This window comes from Oreochromis aureus, linkage group 5, assembly GCF_013358895.1.
Source record: "Oreochromis aureus strain Israel breed Guangdong linkage group 5, ZZ_aureus, whole genome shotgun sequence".
Taxonomy (NCBI): Eukaryota; Metazoa; Chordata; class Actinopteri; order Cichliformes; family Cichlidae; genus Oreochromis; species Oreochromis aureus.
This window is the reverse complement of record NC_052946.1, coordinates 5,157,823-5,185,078: the sequence shown is the minus strand read 5'-3', so window position 1 is coordinate 5,185,078 and position 27,256 is coordinate 5,157,823. Positions and strand designations below refer to the sequence as shown.

Here is a 27,256-nt window from a genome sequence, read left to right as displayed (position 1 = left end):
AGATTTAGAGAGGTTTATTGTCATTGTGCCGTTTCTTTCATAGCAAAATTGGGTAGCTCGACCACAAGGTGCAAAATTAAAGAAGGGAAAACAATATACAATGAGGCGAAAAAATTAATAAAAAGAAATATATATGCATACATATATGTGTGAGTGAACTATATACATGGGGTATGTGTAATATACATGGTGCATGCGTAGGAAACATTGAAACAGAAACACTGTGGGGCTGTATACAAGGGCAGTTATAAAATCTAATAAATAAAATAAGGGTGGAGGGGCTATGGTCATTTGAGGTGGGGATGGTGATTCCAATGAGACCAAAATATTGCACATGAGCCAAAAATATTGTACGGAACATGGAAAGACTGAGATATTGCACATAGATGATCAATAGCAGCATCAGAGTGGATGTGTTGGAGGAGTCTGTTCACACTCTTAGTTTGCATTTCAAGTCCTTCGAGTAGTCAGTAGGTCTACAATAGTATTATATAAGAAGGAGTACATTAGAATGCTGCTCCTTACATTATGATTCAACTGCAAATCCTCGCATTATATTCTTTTTGAATACCATGACTGTTGATGGTGATCCCAGATTTGACTTTTCCCATCCTCCATCAGTGTGAGAAAGAAAACACAGGATTTTGCCGTTGAACAACAAGAACTTTATTGAACTTTATCTGAACATTGTTGTATATGAACATCTGTGTGCAGGTGCATGCATGCTTGTGTGTGTGTAGCTATGTTTGTATGTCTTTATTGGCAGTCATTTTCCATTCCCATCAGCAACATCATCTGCCTGCAAAGACAAATGAAGAGAGGAGATTCTTAGTATTTGTTGCAGTAACTTCTGCAGTAACATCTGATATTTCATTTCTTCAAAGCCGTGTTTCTGTATAACTTACATTGGTCGGCACATCATCATTGCTGGACTGAAGCTCTTTAACAGCTGCAACAATCTTAAGAAAGAAAGCAACAATTGCAGGAACATAGCATAGTGTTTTATAATTTATATATTGCAACTTATAGTTTGGCTAATTTGCTATCTGGCTATTGAACATCTAAAGGTATGTAGCAATTTAGGAAAAAATCTGATGGTACTGATGTCAGAGAAAGACCAAGGGGATATTCATCTCCATCTGATCAGTGTGATGTGGAGACAAGGTAGGTGATTAACACTAACAGTTAAAGAAAAGCCTTTTCAAGTGTTAATGATTTGTTGTGTTACTACATGAACTTACAGTGGCTGGCACATCATTGCTCTGAGACTGAGACCCCTGAAGAGCTGCAACAACCTCACTAATTCCAGCTTGATCCACTAACTCCAGTGCATTGTTTATTGCATCCAGTATTTCAAAACGCCATCTTCCTCTCACATGCAAGGCATACACTGAGACCCTGGGTTCTGGAGTATTCTCTTTTTCCATTGTCTTGTTCTTGTGAAGAAGCCACCTGGTTGAGGGCATGTGGTGCTCTGTTGAAAAACATTACATGCAAAAATTAACAGTCAGATTAAATGTGGTTCATGTAATGTAGTTCTATATTTAAAAATCAAGGGATTGGGATGAAAAAATGAAAGCATCAGTCATTTGTATTCTATAACTGGAAGATTTAGGGAATATGATGAATAAAATGAAAGAGTTTTTCATTTGGATTGATGGAATTCTGTTTGAACCAGCATTCAAATAAATCCCTTTCTTGGAAAATAGGAATAGCCATTAGGAATTTTATGTGTAACTAATACAACAAGATTTGCACAGTTACCATTAGGAACCTTTTAATTTGAAATTATACCTTGTAAAAGAAATCAATAAACTTTGACTCTGTGCTATTGAATAAAGTGCTGTACAAATGTCCACATAAACAAAGGTGTTATCTATGTTGCTATTATTATTATTAGTGGTAATAATAAAATATATTATTAATCAGGATCAGAGAATTTTATTAATCCCAAAAAATGCATTTTTTCCCTACTTACTGAACAACTGTTCAAATCTGCATATTCACTGTGAATCCATTGTTTGTTAATTTTATCTTGTGCTTTGTTTTATTGTTCTTATTTTGCTATTGTTTTACTATGTGTCTTCCTATTGTAAAGTGTCCTTGAGTGACTTGAAAGGCGCTCATAAATAAAATTTATTATTATTATTATTATTATAACCTATGAAAATGAATCCAATTCAACCCCATGTTGAAAATATTTTTAAAAACACATAAAATATAATCAAATACATAAAATATAAACAAATACATTAAATTAAGTTCAGATGTTTGGTGCACATACAGTGGCATGTTTCTAAGCCATAATGCATACAGGGGACATCAGCACAATGTTCAAAGCATTAGTGATTTATATTGTAATACTGGAATGTCTAGGGACAGGGATAAAAATTATGGAAGTTTACCTATTTTTATTCCATAATTGGGAGGATGAGGGATTGGGGTGATAAAAAAATGGAAAAAATTAGGGATTTGTATTGACTTACCTTCAAACAAATCGTTGCCAGTTTGCTGTACTCTCATCACACTCTGACATCATTGCTCCTCCCACCCTAGTTAATGACGAGACAGGTCTTTCAGCCAATCAGACGATCTAGTTTGCAATCATTGTTTAGGGTACCAGTTCTTGGAATGGATTATTAAATTAAATAATAATAACAGAATCCAGTCTTTAAGGCTGGACTCAAACTATGCTGCAGGTCCCAAAGTCAAACGATTACTGTGGAATCACGAAAAATTGTCTAAATTCTTTAATCTTTAATAAAATGATCAGCGTTGCTGCTCTACCAGGTGTAACAATTAAGTTTAACATCCAGGCATCCATGAAAACGGAATTTATCAAATTTAATGAAGCTAGAAGTTAGCAGGGAGTTAGCTCGCTAGTTTTCATCTAAATATAATATAGCACGTTCTGACTGAGAGATTTCTGAAACATTCAAACGTACAGCTCTGCTATCACTTCCAACATAAATAAAGACAGAAAACTAAACAGCAGTGAGTTTTGTAGGGTTACTGAAGTTGGGCTAGCTGGTATATAATGATGTGCTACGTGATCGCTAGCGACACAGCTATGTGGGCATAACACAAACAGTGAAGCTGGAAGATGAACAGTAACTTTTTTCCACTCGATAAAAGTTAACGTAAGGGTTCCCGATGGTTAGGGACAAATGCAATCGCATGGCAGGATGCTGTAAACGGACCAAACTTCAGTCAGGAGAACAAACAAGAAAATCCATCCACAATACGAGGTTAGTCATTAATACACTGCTGCATTGCCTGGCATGTAGTTACATTAGGTTTAAAAAACTGAGCTTTAAATTGAATAGCGGTAATAAAAGCCGAGAGAGGCCGACCGTGATCGCTGACTGTTTTTAGGGGCTTGCTGAGATCATATAGAACAAGATACAAAGCATTAAAACATGCTGGGCCCAGAAGCATACGGTTCATATGTCATCACTTAAAGACCGGATAGATGGTGCTGATGTCAGAGATAAACCAGGGGGATAGGCATTGCCATCCCACTGGTTTATGTGGAGATTAGGAGAAGGTAGGTGGAATGAACGACACTGACAGTGAAAGAAAAACAATGACATTTAAAACAGAAATAGAAAAGACAATACTACAAAGGAAATAGTATTATGAATACAACACTTTGAATCTCTGGTATGCAGACAGAATCCCAGACAGTCAGCCCCTGTGAGAGACTGGTACTGCTGAAGGTTTCTTCCTGTTAAAAGGGAGGTTTTCCTTGCCACTGTCACCAAAGCCTTAAGGGCCACACTTAGTTTTTTTTGTGTGTGTGTGTGTGTGTGTGTATTGTATTGTATTATTTTAGGGTCTTTACCTTACTTTATCAAGAAAATGTTGGTGTGATTTGGCTCTATTTAAACAAAACTGAATTGAATTGAGGTCACGTCTGACTATAGAAAAGATATGAGAAGATAAGATGAACTTAATTTATCTCAAGGGAAATTCTTTTGTCATACACCTGCTCAGTCATCAACCACTTAGATGTCTTTTTCTGTGTTCCATGATTGCTGTTAGGGGTAGGTTTTGATTATTGATTTATCGATTAAAATTGATTCTAGCTTAGATAACGTGGTATCGATTTATTAAAATCCTGAATCGATATTTAAATATAATCTAACGTTAAACCTCACAAAATTTCAACAACCACCAAACAGATAAAACAGTGAATGAGAGCAGGTACACGGATTCTGCACACATCCCCCCGATGGATCAGAATCAGTGAGATGTCGCCTTTCTCACCAGATGGCACGGACACGGTCGGGGCTGAAAGCCGACAGTTCACTGATTCTGATGTTTCGGCAGGTCCGCACTTTGTGTTTGCGCCCTTTTTGCGATAGATTCTGAAGCTGCAGGTTTTATCTCTCTCCAAACAATATTGACTGAACCGGCAGCAAAAGAAGATCCAAACTAAGCTTCACATTTCACTTCATATAAACATCGTCATGAATTTCCTCTTTTGCTGTTTTGCTTTCACCACAATAAAAATCACACTTCATGCAGAGCTCTCTCTCTCTCTCTCTCTCTCTCTCTGTACTTCAAGAACAGTTTCCCGTCTAAAAATCTCTGTTTTCTGCATTATTAACTTGCTTATTACGCACAAGTCTACCGTTGTTTACAGCGCTGTCAGACGCTGTTTTTTTCCCTTTTACTTACTTCTGAAAAGAGAGCCTCATTTCTGCTGTTCAATTGGCTACGGAACAAATTTAAACTTTTTAAAATTATGCAAAATTGCAAAACGTCTCTAATGACACCTCTGTAACTTTGCTCTATTTCACTTCAGCAGCATCATGTTTATATGTTGATTAATGGTTTTCTTTCGTTTTTGATCTACTGCAGAATATTTTTAAGGTCATCTGCTATAAAATCCCAGGCCAGGAAAATCGCCTTCATGTTTTTCTGTGTTTTATTCTCAGTTACTTTGACGCAAAGGCATCTGCTGTGATGCTTATACACCTTTGATAAAGTCTCGCAAATGTCAGCTTTCTTTTATAGATATAAAAATATGGAAATGTACTGATACGTGATCAGAATTATAATATTTCTGACTGTCTGAGGCAAAATTTAAATCGAATCGAATCAATCGATTCGGGACCTTGTGAATCGGAATCGAATTGATTCTAGAAATCCGTGATGATACCCAGCCCTAGTTGCTGTCCCACTTATCAGCTTTATCCCCTAGTCAAGTCCATGTCTGTTATGTTTCCTTTTTTACTTTGAAAGTCTCTCTCCTATGTCAATGTATTGAGTTTTGCTTCTGCTTCATTTTGTCACTCACCTGCTCAGCTCGGTAGAGGATGTGCAGCCTGGCCCGGCCTGAAGCTCTGTTAGCTGACCGGCCAGCGGTTTGGTCATCAACTCTGCTACCAGCTCACCTCAACAATTACTTCAGTCATTAGCTCAGTCTCCTGTTCAGTCGCCCTCAGTTCAGTCACGGTCAGCTCAGTCACCCGTAGTTCGGTCTCCTGTGTTGCCGCTAGCCAAGTCTCCCGTGTTGCCACTAGCTCAGCCATTAGCACGGCCTGCACCTCAGCCATTTCTTTTGTCATCAGTCCAGTCTGCAGCTAAGCCTTTAGTTCAACTTCCTGTTCAGTCACATGCTCAGTCACATGCTCAGTCGCGTTTAGCTCAGCCGTAAGTCCACTCATTGGTTCAGCCATCATCTTCAACTGCTCATCTTAAGCAGGGAACACACTTCATAAAAACATTTCCTGGTTCTCAAAAGCTGGCCATGTTAGAGACAGTAACTCCTTCCAGGGCCCCCCCAGAGGCTGAGTGTCAGCCACCAGGTCTGTCGGTGAACACTTTCAGCTCCCTGAGGACTGCATCCCGCTGTCGCTACCTGAGCCAAACCAATTTGCTGCTCAGCTCCAGCCAGCGTAAGCAATACCAAAGGTCTCTGAGCCTACTGGTTCTGTTTTGTGCTTGCCAGAGGTCCCTGCACCTGCTGGTTCTGCTCTGTATCTGCCAGAGGTCCCTGCACCTGCTGGTTCCTCTCTGTGTCTGCCTGAGGTCCCTGTACTTTTTGGTTCTGCGTCTGTCTCCGCTGGAGGGTTGGAGGGGCCCATCCAGCCGTCTGCCTCCGCTGGAGGGCCCGAGGGATCGCTTCAGCTCTCTTCTGCATCTGCTGGAGAGTCCAAGGGATTGCCTCAGCCGTCTTCTGCATCTGCTGGAGGGTCCTAGGAACTGCTCCAGCCATCGCCGTCGCCTGTAGCATCACCACCTGTGTTTTCCACACCGTCGCCTGCAGCACCACCACCTGCTCCATCATAACACACGGTGGGCCTCCTGAGCTGAACCTTTTAGGACTATTGTGCTCATGGCTTACGGGTCAGCCCTTGAACCATCGGTGAACTGTTCCCTGAGCTCCTGCGTTTCTCGTTGACTTTCTGTTTTCGCCCTTTGGGTCCTCAGTTATTCCTCTACACAGCTCACTCCGCTAGCTGTGAGAAGTTGTTGTAATAAAGCAGGAGCAAAATAATCACGTAGAGTGCAATGATTGCAAAAACAGCAATGAGGATTATCTACATGGACAATTTGTCCAAACATCCACGTCTGCACCTGAAAGTTATCAGTTTCTACAAATAAAATGTAAACATGATTGGATTTATTATAATGTGTAAAATATCAGTGTATTAAGAAAAGAAACTGCTCTTACCTACAAGGTTCTTCTATGGGATGTTCAGCTTGTTGCCTCTGGAGTTGACCAAAGGGTGCTTCATTGTGAGCTTTCTAAGGAGCGTGGAAGGAAAAGCGCCTGGATTTCCTTAAGTTGCTTGCCGATGTTTCACCTCTCTACCAAGAAGCTTCTTCAGTTCTAAGGTCAAATGTATTGCTTATTGCACTGTAGAGGCTGGTGAGAAACAGTATTTCGTTTCAGGCTGGGTAATACCATACGAAATGACAATAAACTTCTTGAGTCTTGAAATGGTGGAGAATCCCAGATTTAAGCCCTATAGGAGTGACCCCCAGGGGGTCTACAATGACCTAAACTAGGATGACCTGAATGACTGAGAACCTTCACAGATTTATGGTAAGCAACACTTCGCATTTGCATTTCCACTAATTGGAGCACAAATTGTTTTCAATATCTACAGCATCAGTTAAAACCAATAAATCTGAGAAGTCAAGCGCATAAAGAATAAACAGTAAAACACACCTGCTATGGTTGGATGTTCTTATTCTGTTTTTTGGAAAATATCAATTTCCAAAGACACACTGCATACAGAAAAAAAGTAATAAAAATCCCTCAATATCTTTGAATAATTGATTAAGATTTCTTTTCTATGGGTTGATTTAGGAAATGGGATAGGAAAAAACATGAAATAATTAGATATTCCTTTGCCAAAATTGGATTGAAAAAAAAAAACCCAAACAGAATAATTAGTTATTTAGATAGAAGAAATTGTAATTGGGCTTACCATTAAACACATCACAATGGTGTTAATTGGAATCAGGTATAATTTGTGACGACTTTTATTTAACATCTGCATATCATCCTTACCCTATATAAAATGTCAGTTATTTGGAATTACAGCTTGGAAATGAAATCCATGACTAATGATTGTAGAACAAAGACACATGATTTTTTGAAATTGAACAGAAAAATCTTTATTGATTTTATTTTTCTCCATTTGGCATTTGTTATCAACAACTTATGTATATCAATATTTGTCTTCTTTAAACAACTATTATTTTAGAAGCACAAAAATAGAAACAATACTTAAACTTAACAAAAAGACTTGTATGATCAAAATGAGTAAAATGTAAAAACAAAACAACAGAGCAACTGTGTAAAATCAGTAAAAAGAAAAAACTCACATGATCACAAAGTTCTTGGAAATTTAGTAAAATACCAAAATAACAACCAAAGAACTCTGACATCAACAGGATTTAACATTCACATTCTCACTCTGAAACTTGACCTCCTTATGTTGTCATTGTGTTGTCATTCCTTCCTCTTCACCAAAGAGCTTTTCTGCATTAGAGACATTTTCCTCTTTTTTGGGTGTGCCACTGCAGACTCATAGCTAGTCCCAGGGCCATCTTCTTTTACTCTAACTGTGTCTTTGTTTTCAGTTGTTCCTTCTGATCTCAAATAGTTTTTTTCTTTAGCCATGGTCTCCATCTGTGGTCCCTGTTCCTTTATGTCTGTGTCCTCTGTGCTCAGTGCTTTGTCTTTGTCTGTAGTCTCTGTCTGTGTTCTCATTCCTTCCTCTGTTGTATCTCCTGATCTCAAATCGTTTTTTTCTTTAGCCGTGGTCTCCATCTGTGGTCCCTGTTCCTTTATGTCTGTGTCCTCTGTGCTCAGTGCTTTGTCTTTATCTGTAGTCGCTGTATGTTGCCCATTTTCATCTTCAGCTATGTTATTTGTGCTCAATCTTTTGTTCTTTTCCTCATTTTTTCTTGTAATTTCTCCGAGTCTTTGGATGACTTTTTGTCTTTTGTTGGTATCTTTAGGTGCCTCTTTAGTCTTGTGACTTCTGAGCATCTTTGGACTTAACAGCTGTCTTGCAGTCAGGCTCTTTGGTCTTTTTCTTTCTTGCTTGTTGCCCTTTTGCTTTGTTTCTTTGCTTTCATCACACTTCACCAAAGAGCTTTTCTGCATTAAAGACCTTTTCCTCTTTTTTGGGTGTGCCACTGGAGAATCATAGCTAGTCCCAGGGCCATCTTCTTTTACTCTAACTGTGTCTTTGTTTTCAGTTGTTCCTTCTGCTCTCAAATCGTTTTTTTCTTTACCCATGGTCTCGATCTGTGGTCCCTGTTCCTTTATGTCTGTGTCCTCTGTGCTGACTGCTTTGTCTTTTTCTCTAGTTTCTGTCTGTGTTCTCATTCCTTCCTCTGTTGTTCCTTCTGATCTCAAATTGTTTTTTCCTTTAGCTATGGTCTCCATCTGTGGTCCCTGTTCCTTTATGTCTGTGTCCTCTGTGCTCAGTGCTTTGTCTTTGTCTGTAGTCGCTGTATGTTGCCCATTTTCATCTTCAGCTATGTCATTTGTGCTCAATGCTTTGTTCCTTTCCTTATTTTTTCTTGTAACTTCTCTGAGTCTTTGGATGACTTTTTGTCTTTTGTTGGTATCTTTAGGTGCCTCTTTAGTCTTGTGACTTCTGAGCATCTTTGGACTTAACAGCTGTCTTGCAGTCAGGCTCTTTGGTCTTTTTCTTTCTTGCTTGTTGCCCTTTTGCTTTGTTTCTTTGCTTTCATCACACTTCACCAAAGAGCTTTTCTGCATTAGAGACATTTTCCTCTTTTTTGGGTGTGCCACTGCAGACTCATAGCTAGTCCCAGGGCCATCTTCTTTTACTCTAACTGTGTCTTTGTTTTCAGTTGTTCCTTCTGATCTCAAATAGTTTTTTTCTTTAACCATTGTCTCCATCTGTGGTCCCTGTTCCTTTATGTTTGTGTCCCCTGTGCTCAGTGCTTTGTCTTTACCTGTAGTCACTGTGTGTTGCCCATTTTCATCTTCAGCTATGTCATTTGTGCTCAATCCTTTCTCTTGTTCTGTAGTCTCTGTCTGTGTTGTCATTCCTTCCTCTGTTGTAACTCCTGCTGTCTGTGGTCCCTGTTCCTTTATGCCTGTGTCCTCTGTGCTGACTGCTTTGTCTTTTTCTGTAGTCTCTGTCTGTGTTCTCATTCCTTCCTCTGTTGTTCCCTCTGATCTCAAATTGCAGTTTTCCTCGGTTGTCGTCTTTGTCTGTGGTCCATGTTTATTTCTGCCTATGTCCTCTGTGCTCATTCCTTTTATTTTTTCTGTAGTTCTTCTCACTAGTCCAGTGGAAGCATCTTGGTCTATGTCTGTTGTGTTCACCAAGGGACCATTTTCATCTTCAGCTTTGTCTTCTTCATTATCTGTAGTCACTGTTTGTATACTGTTTTCATTTTCACTCAAGCTTTCTGGCCTCAAGGCTTCATTGTCTTCATCTCTTGTCTCCGTCTGTGTTTGGTTCACACCCTCAGTTGTTTCCTTCGGTCTAACAACTTTTTGTATTTGTGTTTGGATTGCAATTTTTTCTGAGATAATTTTAGGATGTTCCCAACATTTAAACTTCTTTTTAAGAAATTGAGTACGACTATACAAGTGTCCTGTGTCCTTTGTGGCTTTTCCTTTTTCTTTAGCATTATCTTTACCTTTGGTGGATCCCAATGTACCTGCTGCTGTAAGGTCAGTGTGTTCACAGTTATCATCATAATCTTCACCTTCACTACTCTCTGTAGTCACCATCCCTGGCATATCTTCTTCACCTGTTGTGTCTTCTTCTACCCTCACTTCTCCTCTTCCCCTGCCACTCTGTTTATGTGGGTGTTTTCCAGATGTGTTTCCTGCTGTCAGGTCAATGATTTTCCTGACTTCATTGTTACGTTCATCTTTGCTGCTGTCTGTGTCAATGGTGTTTGCATGCTGTTTGGTCTTCTTTTTCACAATTTCTCGTCTTGTGGCATTTTGGCTAGACTTTCTTTTCTTCAGTCCAGAATATCTTCTCTGCAACACATCTTCATTGTCTTCTGAGGTTGTAGATTCCTCAGAGTCTCTGATTCTACTCTTCACAGCAAGTGCTTTTGCAGCATTGTTGCGGCACTTGAAGGCTTCGTCAAAGTTTAAATCTGCCTCATAAAATCTCGCTGCAGTTGCATCAGAATAGCACATCATCCGGTGGACTTGTACCTTGCTTTGGGTTCCCAAGGATCGCCCACTCTACAAATGTAAATATTAAATAATGTTATTAATTGCACTAACATTTGACATTTTCAAGATTTGCAGAGCTAAGGACAGAACCACAAAAAGAAATACAACAGAAGACAATATAAAGAAAAAGAAATGTCCTTTCAACATTAAAACACTGGGAGTAGAACCCTTTTTTTAAAGGAAGGGTGACTGTTTTATATCATCCCTCTAAAAGGATAGGAAGGAAAAAACACTGAATCACCATAAAGTGGAAACTACTCACAAAAGTGCTGATGCTGCTCCTAATCATAGAGAAGGTTGGTTTTCCTGGGATACCAAACTTCCTCCATGCATCTTGAAATGATGTCAGCATTTTAGAATAAGGTCCTCCATTGGTGTTGGCAAAAATCAATTGTGATGATCCACCAGGGTATCTGTGGCGGTGGTACACAAAGCGGTGAAACCATATGTATTCGTCTTTCGTTAGGGGAACAAGTGCATGGCCAAATGTTTCTTTGGTCTTGTGCTCTTTTACCTGTAAAAGAATCAGCAACTAAATTACATTGCATACAGTCATTGATGTCGCTGGTAAGAAAAAATCTTTAATCAGGGAGAGAAAAAATTTCTTAATGACTTTACTCTGATTATCCGCCGGCCATCACCATCCGCTTCAGCAGTGCCAACTTCCTCAACTGTCATATTTGATATGACGCCTCTTCTGTGCCCAGTTGTACAGATGACAAATCCAGCCAGAAGACCATAGAACCAGTCTAGGTTCTCAGTTGTGGGATTTTTCTCAAGCTCGACTATTGAGTAACATAGAGGTTGCACGGTAAGACACAAGGGATAGGGGAGTATATCCCTTATGTTGCTATATACTCCCTCTAATATAATCATATATAAACATCACAAATGCTACTGTTTGTATATATATTATATTTTTGAACAAAAATCAAAAGTCCAAGAAGTGATTATAAATGAGCAGTCTGTTATAATTGAAAGCAAAAAGTTCTGTCATATATTTCTGTAAATCTCAGATTCTGAACTATATATACATACAGATTACAGCTGGTAAGTAAATATTATATAATTTCTCATTAACAGAGATATTATTGGGGTTATTAGAGTTTTCCTTATGGAGATATGAACTGAACACTTACCAAGTGCTTCAGGGATGTGTGTGGTGGCTTTCTTGATAAAATCAGTGATGTGGGCAGGATCTACAAGCATTTCTAAAAGACAGAATGTGTTTATGTTCCTGCAGCTCCAGTCATGCTCATTCATGCTGCATGCAATGATGTAAATATAAAACAGGTTGTATTTTAGACCTAATTTTTTTCAAAAATCTGTTTTGTAAGGAATGAAGAACTGGCGATCAGTGCTCACAGTATATGAAAATGAATTGGATTGCCATTTTGAACTTAAATCTTACTTTCCAATCCAGAATACTAACCCTTTCAATTTATTTATCCTACTTCCTAAATTTTCCAAGATTACCAAGCTTAGTACTGAATATAACACATTCATGTGAAAAAAAAGAACTGTCAATATCTTAAATTTTGATAGTCTCATTTCTTTTACCATTTTAGTCTTTGTGTTTTTTTGTCTGTATAGTTCATTTTATCATTAGGTATCTTTAATTTGATTACTGGCTTGCTTATTGTTTAGATATTTTATGTTTTTTCTTTCTGCATTTGTATGTTTAGTTATGTGTTCCCACAGGTTAGTTACTGGTCACGTCTCCTGTTTTTGGTGACATTTTTCTCTTGTTTAGTTTAACTTTTACCCCCTGCTTAATTTTGTTGTCTACATCTGTGGTAGGTTCTCTCAGCTGTCTTTACTTCCTCCTGACCTTTGTATACAAATAAGTATCCATGGTGTGCCTCTGTTTCCTTGTGGTGACATACTGTTTTCCCATGTAGAAAGTAGAGAAAAAGAAAGTAAACAGAATCTAGAAAATGAAGCCTAACAACTTTGCATTTCCTAGTTTCTGTTTAGTTTCTATTTTGTACATTGTATACAGTGGTACTTCTGAAATATCATTGTGGTCATCCGCTATATGATATGTTGAACTGAAATTGCTGATCCAAGCAACCAATGATTCATAAAAAAAACCCATGAAAATTATCAGAGTTGCACAAACTTTTGTATCCCACTGTATGTATACAGCAGAGAAAACATATACTTGTATACAATTTATACTTTAGATTTTAACATTTTGAGTCCTCCTTCCTCACTAAATCACAGTAATGACATCATGACATTTATAAATAATGTATTTATTACACATGCTGGGTAAAGACAGTGATGAATTCGTAGTAAAGTTGGATCTTACGTGATTTTTTGATCCGGATGTCTTGCCTGTGGGTTTGTAACTCCCTCCTGCTCTTCTTCATCTCTGACTGAAGTGCAAATAAAGTCCACTTTAAAGCCTTACGGGAGGCTCTGACCTCTGGAAGTTGTGCATCAATCAGAAATTTCAAGAACGCCCTCACATTTCCAATCCGAATCCTTTTGGTTGTCACGGCATGTTTATTCAGATCAGTTGTCCATCTAAAAAAGGCCCACAAACAAACACAAATCAGTAATCACTTTAGTATTATTGAGATCACTGGACTAATATATCACAGAAATTTTAAAAATGTACTCAGTCAGTCTTTCTCTACGGTGGCCCTGAAGTGCAAACCACAAAAACAAATCACAAAACGCACAACAAATTGAAAAGCGCAAAAACAAATTGAAAAGCGCAAAAACAAATTGAAAAGCGCAAAACAAATTCACTTAACATAAAAACAAATTGAAAAGCGCAAAAACAAATCACAAAACGCACAACAAATTGAAAAGCGCAACAACAAATCACTTAACGCAAAAACAAATTGAAAAGCGCAAAAACAAATTCACTTAACGCAAAAACAAATTGAAAAGCGCAAAAACAAATCACAAAACGCACAACAAATTGAAAAGCGCAACAACAAATCACTTAACGCAAAAACAAATTGAAAAGCGCAAAAACAAATTGAAAAGCGCAAAAACAAATTCACTTAACGCAAAAACAAATTGAAAAGCGCAAAAACAAATCACAAAACGCACAACAAATTGAAAAGCACAAAAACAAATTGAAAAGCGCAAAAACAAATTGAAAAGCGCAAAACAAATTGAAAAGCGCAAAACAAATCTCTTAACGCAAAAACAAATTGAAAAGCGCAAAAACAAATTCACTTAACGCAAAAACAAATTGAAAAGCGCAAAAACAAATTGAAAAGCGCAACAACAAAAACCAAACCGGAAGAGGTAGGTACCAATGCTGCAACAACAGGCATCACTGATTGGATGATGGATCCGGTAGCCTTTTGAACCGGAAGTTGTTCTGCCGAACGTGGTTATGAGAAAGAGCAGTCAACGGCTGTATCCCAATTCAGGGTCTGCAGCCTTTAAGCACGCAGCCTCAACGATCCTCAAGGGCCGCGTACTCAAAGACCGCTAAGGCCGGAAGTGCGAGGCTTGTGAAATGGGACGGTCTAGCCTCCGTCGCGCTGCCCAGGTTGCCTAGCAACCATAACACCAACCGCTGGAAACGTTTCATACAGCTTTGACGGAAATGAAGGAGAACATATTTTGTTCGTGTGTTTGTTTCTACACGAGCTTTGTGTGATTTAATAAGTATCTGAGGCTGAGACCACAGGACTGTAAAATATGATTGCTGGCCTTCATATCTGTACTGAACAGTCATTTAAGATTAGCTAGTAAATAACAATTAGCTAATGTTGTTCATGAGACTAAAGTCAGTGTAAATATGATATGGCCAATATTATAGTTATTATATTAATCATAAGTTATTACAGCAGTGAGTTTGAACTCTCAAATCAAATCACTTCTATTGTCACATCACATGTGCAGGTACACTGGTACAGCACATGTGAGTGAAATTCATCATGAGTGAACTCTGTGTCTAATACTGAGCTTCAGTAAAGATTCAAGTTGCAGTTATTTATATGTCCTATCACCTTAAATCTTCACTCAAAGACACTCAAGTATCTTTGACAGTGTATATGTAGATGTATTATATATAAGAGACAATTATTGTCCGTGTAATATGTTGGCATTACTAAATTTGGCTCAATGCTTACATATATGTGTAAAAAGAAAATGTACGAGCTGTGATAACTGTGTCTGATAGAATGAAGAGTAGACTGATACATTAAATATCCCTTTATTGGGTGAGAAAATCAGACCATGTCATAACTGCTTTAAGTCATACAGAATAGATATCAGAGCCTTAAACAGGCTGACTTCTGCTAAATGGGTCAAACTGGGCAGAAAGTATACAAACACATAACATCCTTATAGAATATGATGTAACACTATAGATCAACTTACCTCAGAATATATAAAGCATATAAACAATTACAGCAATATGATGCAACAAACACAGCAGTACTACTAATCCAAAATACTCAAAGCTTCATAGAACTGAAACAAACATTTATTTTTAGCTCCATTCTGCTGCTGATACATACTTTAGGTTTCTGAATATTAAACTTGGTGCTGCCTTTCATAGTGTGTAACTTGAAGGCCCTGAGTACTTTCTCCCACACTGAAAACACTGGAATGATCAAATTATCTGAACATTACCTAATAATGATTCAGGACAGATAATTAGTTATTTTAAATGTTTCTAGCAGTCCTTCACAAACAGGAACAGTATGTCTATTCTCCCCATCTGTCAGCTGCTGCTGGCTCTTCCTCCTCCTCTTCCTCACACACTGCTGAGTTTGTCCTGGTGGATCATCAGGGGTGCAAAGCCTCACAGATGATGTGCAGCAGTGGGTCCCTCAGTCTGTCCTCACTCTGGACACTTGCAGTTGTCACACATGGAAATCAAATGTGTGATAAGCTGCAGGATTCAAACACAAGTGTAACTTATAAATACATGTTCATACTTTTATTCCACAATCAGAGAGAAAGAAACAGAGAGAGAGTGCAGGACAGACAGACAGGTGACAGTCTCAGGTGTACACACTGCTACAAAACAGCACAAGAGAAGGAGGATTTAGTGTTTGTGTTATTACAAGTGCTAAACAAGAAGAGTTCCCAGATGGTCCAGTGGACACATGTGTGACTCCTGTGATTAAAGCATCTTTCTTTCAGCTTAACGAGTGAACCGTCAGCTCGTTCAAACACACGTTAAAGTCCGTTTGGCTCGACACCACCGAACAGAGGCAGCAATATAACATAGCTAGCAATATAACATAGCTAACATTTACAGTGCAGTGAATCCTGCTTGTGCCGTGATATTCAGGACTGCAAACCGAGCAGCATCACTGACTTTCAGCTTGTTGTGTTTGTAGATATATGACTGACTTTAATTATCCATAAAATCATCACATTCTCTGTAAGATTAAGGTCAACTATTGTATTATTATATTTTAAATGCTTTAAAACAAAGTAAACGCTTAAAGTACAAACATCGCTAATGGCAAATAACTTTGCCGACATGTGGCCAACAGTAATGTTTTAATGTTCCTCATTATTAAACATTTGCACATAAAAAGTGACATCATATTCAGTACTTACGTTTAACAGTTTACTCTTCGCCGCCACGCTTCTGCCGTCTGCAGCAAAATTATCCACAGTGACTGCCGGCGCTATAAATTGTGGGATATGTTGGGCCACGAAGTCTACACCGCCACAGCCTTAAAATTCAGGAAATGAAGGCCGAATTTGAGGGCCGCATTTCGAGCAGCCTTTGAATTGGGACAGCCTTGGTAGCGCCGCTGTGACGTAATCGGCCTTAAAATGCAGCCTTTAAGGCTGCAGACCCTGAATTGGGATACAGCCAACATGTTTTGTCCAAGTTGTGGAAAAAGTTGGTAGAGCAGTCACCAAACTTCCGAACAGAACAACTTCCGGTTCAAAAGGCTACCGGATCCATCATCCAATCAGTGATGCCTGTTGTTGCAGCATTGGTACCTACCTCTTCCGGTTTGGTTTTTGTTTTGCGCTTTTCAATTTGTTTTGCGCTTTTCAATTTGTTTTTGCGTTAAGTGAATTTGTTTTTGCGTTAAGTGAATTTGTTTTTGCGCTTTTCAATTTGTTTTTGCGTTAAGTGAATTTGTTTTTGCGCTTTTCAATTTGTTTTTGCGTTAAGTGAATTTGTTTTTGCGTTAAGTGAATTTGTTTTTGCGCTTTTCAATTTGTTTTGCGCTTTTCAATTTGTTTTGCGCTTTTCAATTTGTTTTGCGCTTTTCAATTTGTTGTGCGTTTTGTGATTTGTTTTTGCGCTTTTCAATTTGTTTTTGCGTTAAGTGAATTTGTTTTGCGCTTTTCAATTTGTTTTTGCGCTTTTCAATTTGTTTTTGCGTTAAGTGATTTGTTGTTGCGCTTTTCAATTTGTTGTGCGTTTTGTGATTTGTTTTTGCGCTTTTCAATTTGTTTTTGCGTTAAGTGAATTTGTTTTTGCGCTTTTCAATTTGTTTTTGCGCTTTTCAATTTGTTTTTGCGATAAGTGATTTGTTGTTGCGCTTTTCAATTTGTTGTGCGTTTTGTGATTTGTTTTGCGCTTTTCAATTTGTTTTTGCGTTAAGTGAATTTGTTTTTGCGCTTTTCAATTTGTTTTTGCGCTTTTCAATTTGTTTTTGCGCTTTTCAATTTGTTGTGCGTTTTGTGATTTGTTTTTGTGGTTTGCACTTCAGGGCCACCGTATTTCTCTGTTGTCAAGAAATGCAAACGTCATTGCAGGGACTTGATTGTGAGACATGAAATATGCCCAGGCACGGACATGATGGACCCGTTGTTTGGCATTTTCGACGTCCTTTTTACTTGTCCCACAAATGTGCTGAAACCAAGCATTCAGGACTTTCTCTGTTTAAAATAAAGTTAGTAACAACATAGCAATTAGAAGTGTCATAACAAACTGATGAGGTACAGAAAACATTCTTCTAATTCAATTGGTTCACAATTATATTAGCAAGATATTGCTAATTAGCAGGATTTGACTTCCTCGATAGAATTCAATTAAATTCCATTCAAGTCACAACAACATTTGCCTCAAAGCACTTTATACTTTACAATAGAGCCTACAATAATACATAGAACAGCCAGTTATCTAACTTCACATTACACTACACAACAAAAAACACTTTTGCTAAATAATTCATACCAAATTTAGGAAGCCGGGCTGTTGGGTCAGGTTTATGTCTTTCAAATTTCTGGCGCTTTGGGGAGTTGAGAGGTTTGAGGCCAGGTTTATCCTTAGTGGATTTCAGTCTTTTCAGTTTACTTTTCAGTTGTTGTAGTTTCAAATACAGTTCTTTGCAGTTTTTGCACTTCTGATGTTGGACTTGAGCATCATCTGACTGATGGACAGGGGAATGGACTGAGCTGTCTTCTCTAATCTCTGCAGATTCTTCACTGGTATCACTGCTATCACTTTGCTCCTCTTGATCACTGCTTTCAGTCAGCTGCTCTATGTCCAGTGAGGTCACCATTGGAGGCTGTGGATTTGAACGTCTGAGAGCTCTGAGGGCTTTCAGATTAGCCAATCATTTCGCTGTCCTTACTACTTTCTTCTGATCTGATTTCTGAAAGGGTATAACCAATAGGACAGCAATGTTTGAGAAAGTTAGTGAAACATGTCGCATAAGAATACAATCTAATTCCACAACGAAATGTAAACTTTACAAAACACTAACCTCAATCTCACAGTGGACATTTTCCAAGTGCTTGTCCAGTCTTATACGGCTTTTAGCTTTACATACTGGACAGACCAGCCTGCCCCTGTAACTGCATATCACATCCAGTTTGACAAGTGTAACTACAACTACCACTTTAAATTGTTGCAATGTTTTGTCATATACTGTATGACAGTGACTTACACTGTAGAGCAGTAATTTAGCAGTAAATGTAATTCTTCTTTGTTTACAACATGGTGGTATTTTTTAAAATGCTGCCCAACTGCAACATATGGAACCAAGCATATTGGGCATTCTGTCATCTGACGTGGCATTTTTCCTGTAGAGAAGAATAAATATCAGAACAGTGGAATTAATTTTTTGCCCATAAGTCTTCAAATTGAGGAGTATACGTCCCAATACTTGAAAAATAAGAAGAGAAATATAAGAAAACTTTGATATATATAAAAAGCCTACCACTCTGAATTAGAATCAGGAGTTTGACGGCATTTTGATGGCAGTGAGAAGGAAGAGCTCCCATTTAAAAGGGACGGTTATTTACGATTTGGAAGCATCGCAGATTTGTGTTGTTAAAGAATTTAAAGGGTCAATGTCTCTATTTATATTTCACTTATTTTTAAACAAATTTCTAAAAATGGATTCAGTTTGATTAATCATTACAGAGCCCTTCAGCAAAGCAGAACTGTTGAAAAAGATGTTAGTGTTGTTTAAAGGGTCAATGTCTCTATGCGCTGATTTCTATAAGTGTACTTATTTACTGTAGGGCTATGTTTTGATTTGACAGAAATAATCTGCCTAGCAGATGAAGCCTAAAAAAATTTTTCACTCAAAATGATATGTAGATAGTATGATTAAAATAAATTCAATAGGTGCTCACAGACAATTACATAGGTCTTAATGTGTGGTGCTACAAGGTACAGGGAGTGCAGAATTATTAGGCAAATGAGTATTTTGTCCACATCATCCTCTTCATGCATGTTGTCTTACTCCAAGCTGTATAGGCTCGAAAGCCCACTACCAATTAAGCATATTAGGTGATGTGCATCTCTGTAATGAGAAGGGGTGTGGTCTAATGACATCAACACCCTATATCAGGTGTGCATAATTATTAGGCAACTTCCTTTCCTTTGGCAAAATGGGTCAAAAGAAGGACTTGACAGGCTCAGAAAAGTCAAAAATAGTGAGATATCTTGCAGAGGGACGCAGCAGTCTTAAAATTGCAAAGCTTCTGAAGCGTGATCATCGAACAATCAAGCGTTTCATTTAAAATAGTCAACAGGGTCGCAAGAAGCGTGTGGAAAAACCAAGGCGCAAAATAACTGCCCATGAACTGAGAAAAGTCAAGCGTGCAGCTGCCAAGATGCCACTTGCCACCAGTTTGGCCATATTTCAGAGCTGCAACATCACTGGAGTGCCCAAAAGCACAAGGTGTGCAATACTCAGAGACATGGCCAAGGTAAGAAAGGCTGAAAGACGACCACCACTGAACAAGACACACAAGCTGAAACGTCAAGACTGGGCCAAGAAATATCTCAAGACTGATTTTTCTAAGGTTTTATGGACTGATGAAATGAGAGTGAGTCTTGATGGGCCAGATGGATGGGCCCGTGGCTGGATTGGTAAAGGGCAGAGAGCTCCAGTCCGACTCAGACGCCAGCAAGGTGGAGGTGGAGTACTGGTTTGGGCTGGTATCATCAAAGATGAGCTTGTGGGGCCTTTTCGGGTTGAGGATGGAGTCAAGCTCAACTCCCAGTCCTACTGCCAGTTTCTGGAAGACACCTTCTTCAAGCAGTGGTACAGGAAGAAGTCTGCATCCTTCAAGAAAAACATGATTTTCATGCAGGACAATGCTCCATCACAGCGTCCAAGTACTCCACAGCGTGGCTGGCAAGAAAGGGTATAAAAGAAGAAAAACTAATGACATGGCCTCCTTGTTCACCTGATCTGAACCCCATTGAGAACCTGTGGTCCATCATCAAATGTGAGATTTACAAGGAGGAAAACAGTACACCTCTCTGAACAGTGTCTGGGAGGCTGTGGTTGCTGCTGCACGCAATGTTGATGGTGAACAGATCAAAACACTGACAGAATCCATGGATGGCAGGCTTTTGAGTGTCCTTGCAAAGAAAAGGTGGCTATATTGGTCGCTGATTTGTTTTTGTTTTGTTTTTGAATGTCAGAAATGTATATTTCTGAATGTGGAGATGTTATATTGGTTTCACTGGTAAAATAAATAATTGAAATGGGTATATATTTGTTTTTGTTAAGTTGCCTAATAATTATGCACAGTAATAGTCACCTGCACACACAGATATCCCCTAAAATAGCTAAAACTAAAACAAACTAAAATTACTTCCAAAAACATTCAGCTTTGATATTAATGAGTTTTTGGGTTCATTGAGAACATGGTTGTTGTTCAATAATAAAATTATTCCTCAAAAATACAACTTGCCTAATAATTCTGCACTCCCTGTATAAAAGTATGAACAAAATAAAAACATTTTGTTACTCACTTCTTTCTTGACTCTGACAATATGTCACCATTCACGTAGGAATTACGAAAGGAAACCTAAAAAAATGAAAAAACGAAATAAGAATAATGGGAAACAGGGAAAGTAAAATCTTTTAAACATTAGTGATTTATATTTAATAGTTGGAATTTTAGTATTTAGATGTTACAAAAGAGATTAGGGATTGGGATCTTACAGTTGGAAGGACTTAGTGAATTTTATCCCAACTTACCTCTATGTAATTCCACAATCTTCACTGAAACACTAACAGCTCTGCATATAACCTACGGGGATCTTAGCATTCAGATCTTCCAACCCATCATGCCCTCTGCTTTAATCATGTGATTTCTTACCAATAGTGTACTTGGAATGGAGGATTACTCGTTTGGAATTTTTAATGTAAATAATGTAATTGACTTAACGAACATAATTTGCATATCTTCCTTTGGGAATGTTGTTAGTGCGAAGTATCACTCATTTGAATTTACTACTTATATTATAAAACAAGTTTCAATTTTGAACCTAGAATTTCTTTTTAGCATAAATCACATTTGAAATTGGCAAAAAAACAAAGTAAAAACAAAACACAATTCCCCTCTCACCCATAAGGGAGGTCTATCCTACAAGCTCAAGTCTGCTACCAGAGGCCCGGGAGCTTGAGGGCCATGCTCAGTATCTTAGTTGTTCCTAGGATTGTGCACTTCTGGACAGAGATCTCAGATGATGTTCCTGGGGTCTGCTGGAGCCACTCGCCTAGCTTGAGAGTCAGCACACCTAGTGTTCCAATTACCACAAGGACCACTGTTACCTTCACCCACCACTCTTCTTGATCCTTGAGGCGACTTTTGTTGTGATTTGGCGCTATATAAATAAAATTGAATTGAATTGAATTGAATTGAATCTCTTCTCTTAGACTTCTGTATTTCTCAAGTTTCTTTCTTCCTGATGTTGCTGTCATTCGGAAATGCTATGTCTATCACCACAGCTGTCTTCTTCTTTTTTTCCACCACCACTATATCTGGTTGGTAAGCCATCACCATTTTGTCCGTCTGCATCTGGAAGTCCCACAAGATTTTAGTTCGGTCATTCTCCACGACCCTAGTGGGAGTCTCCCAATTTGACCTTGGGACTTCCAGGCCGTATTCAGCACAGATGTTTCTGTAAAGTTTTCCAGCCACTTGGTTATGGCATTCCATGTATGCCCTGCCTGCTAGTAGCGCTGGATTTTGATTATCAATTTATTGATTAAAAGGCAAGGCAAGAATTGTCCCCAGTTTCTGTGTTTCCTCTTGATTTAAAGGAAAAGCAATACTGTCAATAATGGCATTAAAAACAACAAACAGCAAGCATTTTTACTTTTAACTCATTCAATGAAAAGATGCACTGCTTTATAAATTGAACACACAATACTTAAATCGTTACATTTACCATCTGCATCTCTTAGGTAGTCTCTCCAGAAACTAATGACAACTGTTTCAGCATGCCTTTTATTGCTTCCAGCTGGAGAAAGGTGGATGGTAAAGAGTCTGTCAAGAAGGTCAGCTGTAAGCATTGAAGGTGACCACACACATAGCAGACAGAGTGGCCCAGATCTGGTGTCAAGCTGGCACTGCTGGTTGACTTCTGGCATGGTAAGTGGCATGTCATCCAGATATGGGTCAGGGCTGGCGTCCATGGCACTGTTTATCTCATGTCATGCCACATCTGACGTGATTATGGTTTGGTTTATGGGGCCCAGGCCCAGGCTCATAAAAAGCAGGTCTGGCCCGGATCCGGCATCAAGCTGGCACTTCTCACTGACTGGTGTCGTGGCAGGGAGTATCTCAGCCAGACGTGGGCCAGGTCTGGCAATGAGGGCACTATTTATGTTTCTATTTTCCTATTTTAGTTAGAATACAAAACTGCCATGTTGCAATGCTATACTGCTATGGTAGCCAACATTTCAAATGCAGGTTTGTGAGTATACACTTTATCCAAAACCTAGTGAGGGTTTACTCATGATTGCTCAGGAGGTAAAGCAGGTCGATAGTGGTTCGATCCCTGGCTCCTCCAGTCTGCATATCAAAAGTGTGAGTGTGTATGTTGTTACTACATGGCTTGATTAAGGTACACATTAGACTGACATCTGGGGTCAGAGCTGAAACTGTTCTGGGCTAGCAGTGTGTCTGTACCTGGCCCGTGGCTGCACAAAACTTACACATGGCCCACATACCGCAAAGAATGACAGCCCTTTGGTGCCCCAGACCAGGTTTGCCAGAAGTGGACCACGCATGGACCAATACAAGACCACCAGTGTGTCTCCAACTGGCCTTGTGCTGGCCCATGTGTGGGCCACCACTGGCAAACCAGATCTTGGCCATCAAAGGGCTGTCAATCTTTGCGGGGTGGCGTGGTTGGATGCATCATTGAGGGTGATGTGTGCCATACTGGACTCCTTTTGTCATGTGGTCTGAGCAGAATCATCAGCAAATACCCGTGATCCCTATTTCATTTCAAGGTCGATACGGAAATAGTGGACCACTGTAAATATAAGTACACATTGAAAATAAATTGGATTGGGTTAAAAACACATCTGCAGTATCGAGGGGCTAAGTCATATCTATTTTCTGAGATGGCTGAGGATTTTCTATGAGTCTGTTGTGGCCAGTGCCATCCTCTTTGCTGTTGCATGCTGGGGCAGCAGGTTGAGGGTTGCAGATGCCAACTCACTCAATAAGCTGATCCACAAGACCATTAATCATACACCAGGTCCATGAATCATATAATTTCCAATGTGCACCTAAAGGTTCAGTTAGTGGTAAGAAAATGCACATAAATTACTCAAATAAATTTGATATATTATTGAAAATATCTCTGTATTACAAAGACAAACTGCTTTTGCCTGCAAGGTTCTTCTGTAGGATATTCATTTTGTAGGCTCTTAAGTTTACCAAAGGGTGATTCATCTTGAACAACACTTTGCAGCTGTATTAATCAAACAGATGTAGATCTAACACACTGGCACATACCTGACATTCTTACAGGAAGAACAACAGAAAGAACAAAAGACCCCATTTTCCAAAGATAAGCTGTGTACAGAGGAAATAATCATTAGTATCTTAGAAGGATTAATAATTTATTTTCAAGAAGTGGAATCTCTAGGGATTAGAGTGGAAACACTGAAAGAATTATTGATTTGTATTATAAAATTGGAAGCTCTCCAGGGATTGGGATTAAAAAAAAACCCCCAGAAGAATTAGGAATTGGACTCTGGTATCCATCCATCCATCCATCCATCCATCCATCCATCTTCTTCTGCTTTATCCAGGGCCAGGTCGCGGGGGCAGCAGCCTAAGCAGAGAAGCCCAGACCTCCCTCTCCCCAGACCTCCCTCTCCCCAGCCACCTCCTCCAGCTTATCCGGGGGAACACCAAGGCGTTCCCAGGCCAGCCGAGAGATATAATCTCTCCAGCGTGTCCTGGGTCTGGCCCGGAGCCTCCTCCCGGTGGGACATGCCCAGAACTCCTCACCCAGGAGGCATCCTTGTCAGATGACTGAACCACCTCAGCTGGCTCCTTTCGATGTATCGAAAGATGGCTGAACTCCTCACCCCATCTCTAAGGAAGAGGTCAGCCACCCTTCGGAGGAAGCTCATTTCCGCCACTTGTAGCCGCAATCTCGTTCTTTCTGTCACTACCCACAGCTCGTGGCCATAGGTGAGAGTAGGGACATAGATTGACCAGTAAATTGAGAGTTTCACTTTTACACTCAGCTCCCTCTTCACCACGATGGATTCATGCAGCGTTCGCATCACTGCGGCCACAACATCAATCTGTCTGTCGATCTCCAGCTCCCTTCTCTCATCACTCGCGAACAAGACCCCAAGATACTTGAACTCCTCCACTTGGGGCAGGAACTCATCCCCGACCCGGAGTGGGCACTCCACCCTTTTCCGGCTGAGAACCATGGCCTCAGATTTGGAGGTGCTGATCCTCATTCCTGCTGCTTCACTGGAACGGCTGCGAACCGTTCCAGTGCAAGCTGGAGGCCAACACCTGATGAAGCCAACAGAACCACATCATCTGCGAAAAGCAGAGATGAGATTCTGAGACCACCAAAGTGAAAGCCCTCCGCCGCTTGGCTGCGCCTAGAAATCCTGTCCATAAAAATTATGAACAGAATTGGTGACAAAGGGCAGCCCTGGCGGAGCCCGTCACCCACCAGGAACAAGTCCGACTTATTGCTATGCTACGCAAACCAAGCTCTTGCAACGGTTGTATAGGGATCGAATGGCCCGTAGCAATGGGCCAGACACCCCATACTCCCGCAGCAACTCCCACAGGACGCCCTGAGGGACACGGTCGAATGCTGTCTCCAAGTCCACAAAACACATGTAGACTGGTTGGACAAACTCCCATGCGCCCTCAAGTATCCTTGAGAGGATAAAGAGCTGGTCCAGTGTTCCACGACCAGGACGAAAACCGCATTGTTCCTCTTGTATCTTGAAACACACCCTCCGGTCCCCCTTCTTAAAGATGGGGACCAACACCCCGGTCTGCCAGTCGAGTGGTTAATGTGTCTTATAATAGGTCTATATGTCAATATGTCGATTTTGTTACGAGTGCAGTGACAGCATTCCGCCACTAGGTTGCAGTTTATTCATATCCATAACCCTAACCCTAATGCCGCAAGTGAAAAGAGCTATCCACAAATGATCCCAAAATGTCCAGGAAGAGAAAGACTGACAGAAGGCTGTTTCAAGAAAGATGGGAAGGTGAATACACGTTTATGCTTCAAGGAGAAAAAACGGTCTTTTGTGTCATGAGGCAGTGTCGGTAGTCAAAGAGTACAATATACATTGGCATTTTGACACCAAACACGGAGCCAAGTATGCCAAAGTTAGCCTTCAACAAAAACGACAAATAGTCAAAGAATTAAAAGACAAACTGCGATGGCAGCAGAATGTGTTCACAAAAGCCAAAGCCAAAAATGATGCGGCAGTGAGAGCTAGCTTTATTGTGACTGAAGAAATCGCCCACGCTTCAAAGTGTTTTTCAGAGTGTGTTTTTCTTTTTGAAGTGCATGCTGAAGGTGTGTGAGGAGGTGTGCCCAGACTAGATACAGACTTTTCAAAATGTCAGTTTGTCAAGAAACACCATCGCGGACCGAGTCACGGAGATAGCAGGGAACTTTTCAACAACGGGATAGGACATTTACAATGCGGTGGAGAAATCCATAAGTAAAACTGGATTCCCCTGGGAAAAGTTGGTGTCGTTAACTACAGATGGCGTGTGGGGGAAAAGCAAGACTGGTTGGACAAGGGGAAAATGCAGAAAAGTAACTGTCACACACCACTGATAACGTATCACTGCATTATCCATCAAGAATAGCATCTCTCCCAACTGAATCAGAAGCTGCAGGGACGCAAACAAGTCATCACACAGATTTCCAATATGATCATGTTTCCAGCGTAAACTGGACCTATGGAAGTGCCAAGTGGAACAGTGCACTCTTGTCCACTTTTCTGTTTGTCAGAGGAGCTCTCATTTCCAGGTGTTTTTTCATGTGCTCGTTTGGCTACAAAACTGAGCGGGTTAATGAATGAGTTTGATCGACGCTTCTCAGACTTCAGAGCACAACACTCGGGCTTTGCCATCTTTACCAGTCCTTTACCATCCTCATGATGTCAACAAAGCCCCCCATCACCTTCAGATGGAGTTAATTGACTATGTGCACGTTAGCATATGCTACTTCCGGTGCAAAAACTCCTGTGGGGAGCTTTGTTTCCGGTGTCCTATTCGCGCCTTGTTTACGGTCCAAAACAAGTTAAGCAAATGAATGAATCAAGCGGCGATTTACATTTCTATAGATGTCTTGGGCATTTACGCAATATATCTGTAAATGATGTTCATGGACTTGTCGATATTTTTCCCCACGCCTCAGAGCAAAAAGAAAAGGATTCAAATGTTATATTTCTCAGCTGTCCCTCGTTTATTGCGGGTGTTATGTTCTAAAAATAACCAGCGATAGGTGAAATCAAGTAGCCAATTTTATTTTTTGATGCGTGGACATCGTGGACATCCAGTACTGCACTTCAGAGTCACACTGCTAGCAATCGATGCAGCGATTCTGTACTGTACAGGAGAGACGTCACGGAGGAGATCGTCTGCACCGATCAGGACGCAGGACACAATGTGACGTAAAAATAAGCATGAAAACTTGCACTAAAAAATCTGCGAAACAGCGAGGTGAAAGGTGAACTGCGTTATAACGAGGGACCACTGTAATTTTGAAGGTAAGTCACAACATACCCTTCATACATACTAATGTATAGAAACCCTCACCAGCAATCGTTCATTTTTTGTGTGGCTTTTTTCACGGTTTGT

General features: G+C 39.8%; 1 protein-coding gene and 1 long non-coding RNA gene across 2 annotated transcripts; both read right to left on the bottom strand.

The window, feature by feature from the left end:
- Positions 1 to 642: 642 nt before the first annotated feature.
- On the bottom strand, positions 643 to 1,421 carry LOC120440205. Its single transcript, XR_005613069.1, has 3 exons — positions 1,242 to 1,421; positions 906 to 959; positions 643 to 799 (listed from the first exon to the last, which is right to left on the bottom strand). It is a non-coding gene; the product is annotated as an uncharacterized LOC120440205 (long non-coding RNA).
- Positions 1,422 to 5,932: 4,511 nt separating this feature from the next.
- LOC120440226 lies at positions 5,933 to 13,334 on the bottom strand. Its single transcript, XM_039612210.1, has 6 exons — positions 13,026 to 13,334; positions 11,851 to 11,922; positions 11,330 to 11,496; positions 10,974 to 11,225; positions 9,392 to 10,720; positions 5,933 to 6,286 (listed from the first exon to the last, which is right to left on the bottom strand). The coding sequence occupies exons 1-6, from the start codon at positions 13,084 to 13,086 to the stop codon at positions 5,933 to 5,935; spliced, it is 2,235 nt and encodes a 744-aa protein (XP_039468144.1). The 5' UTR covers positions 13,087 to 13,334.
- Between the last annotated feature and the right edge of the window lie 13,922 nt (positions 13,335 to 27,256).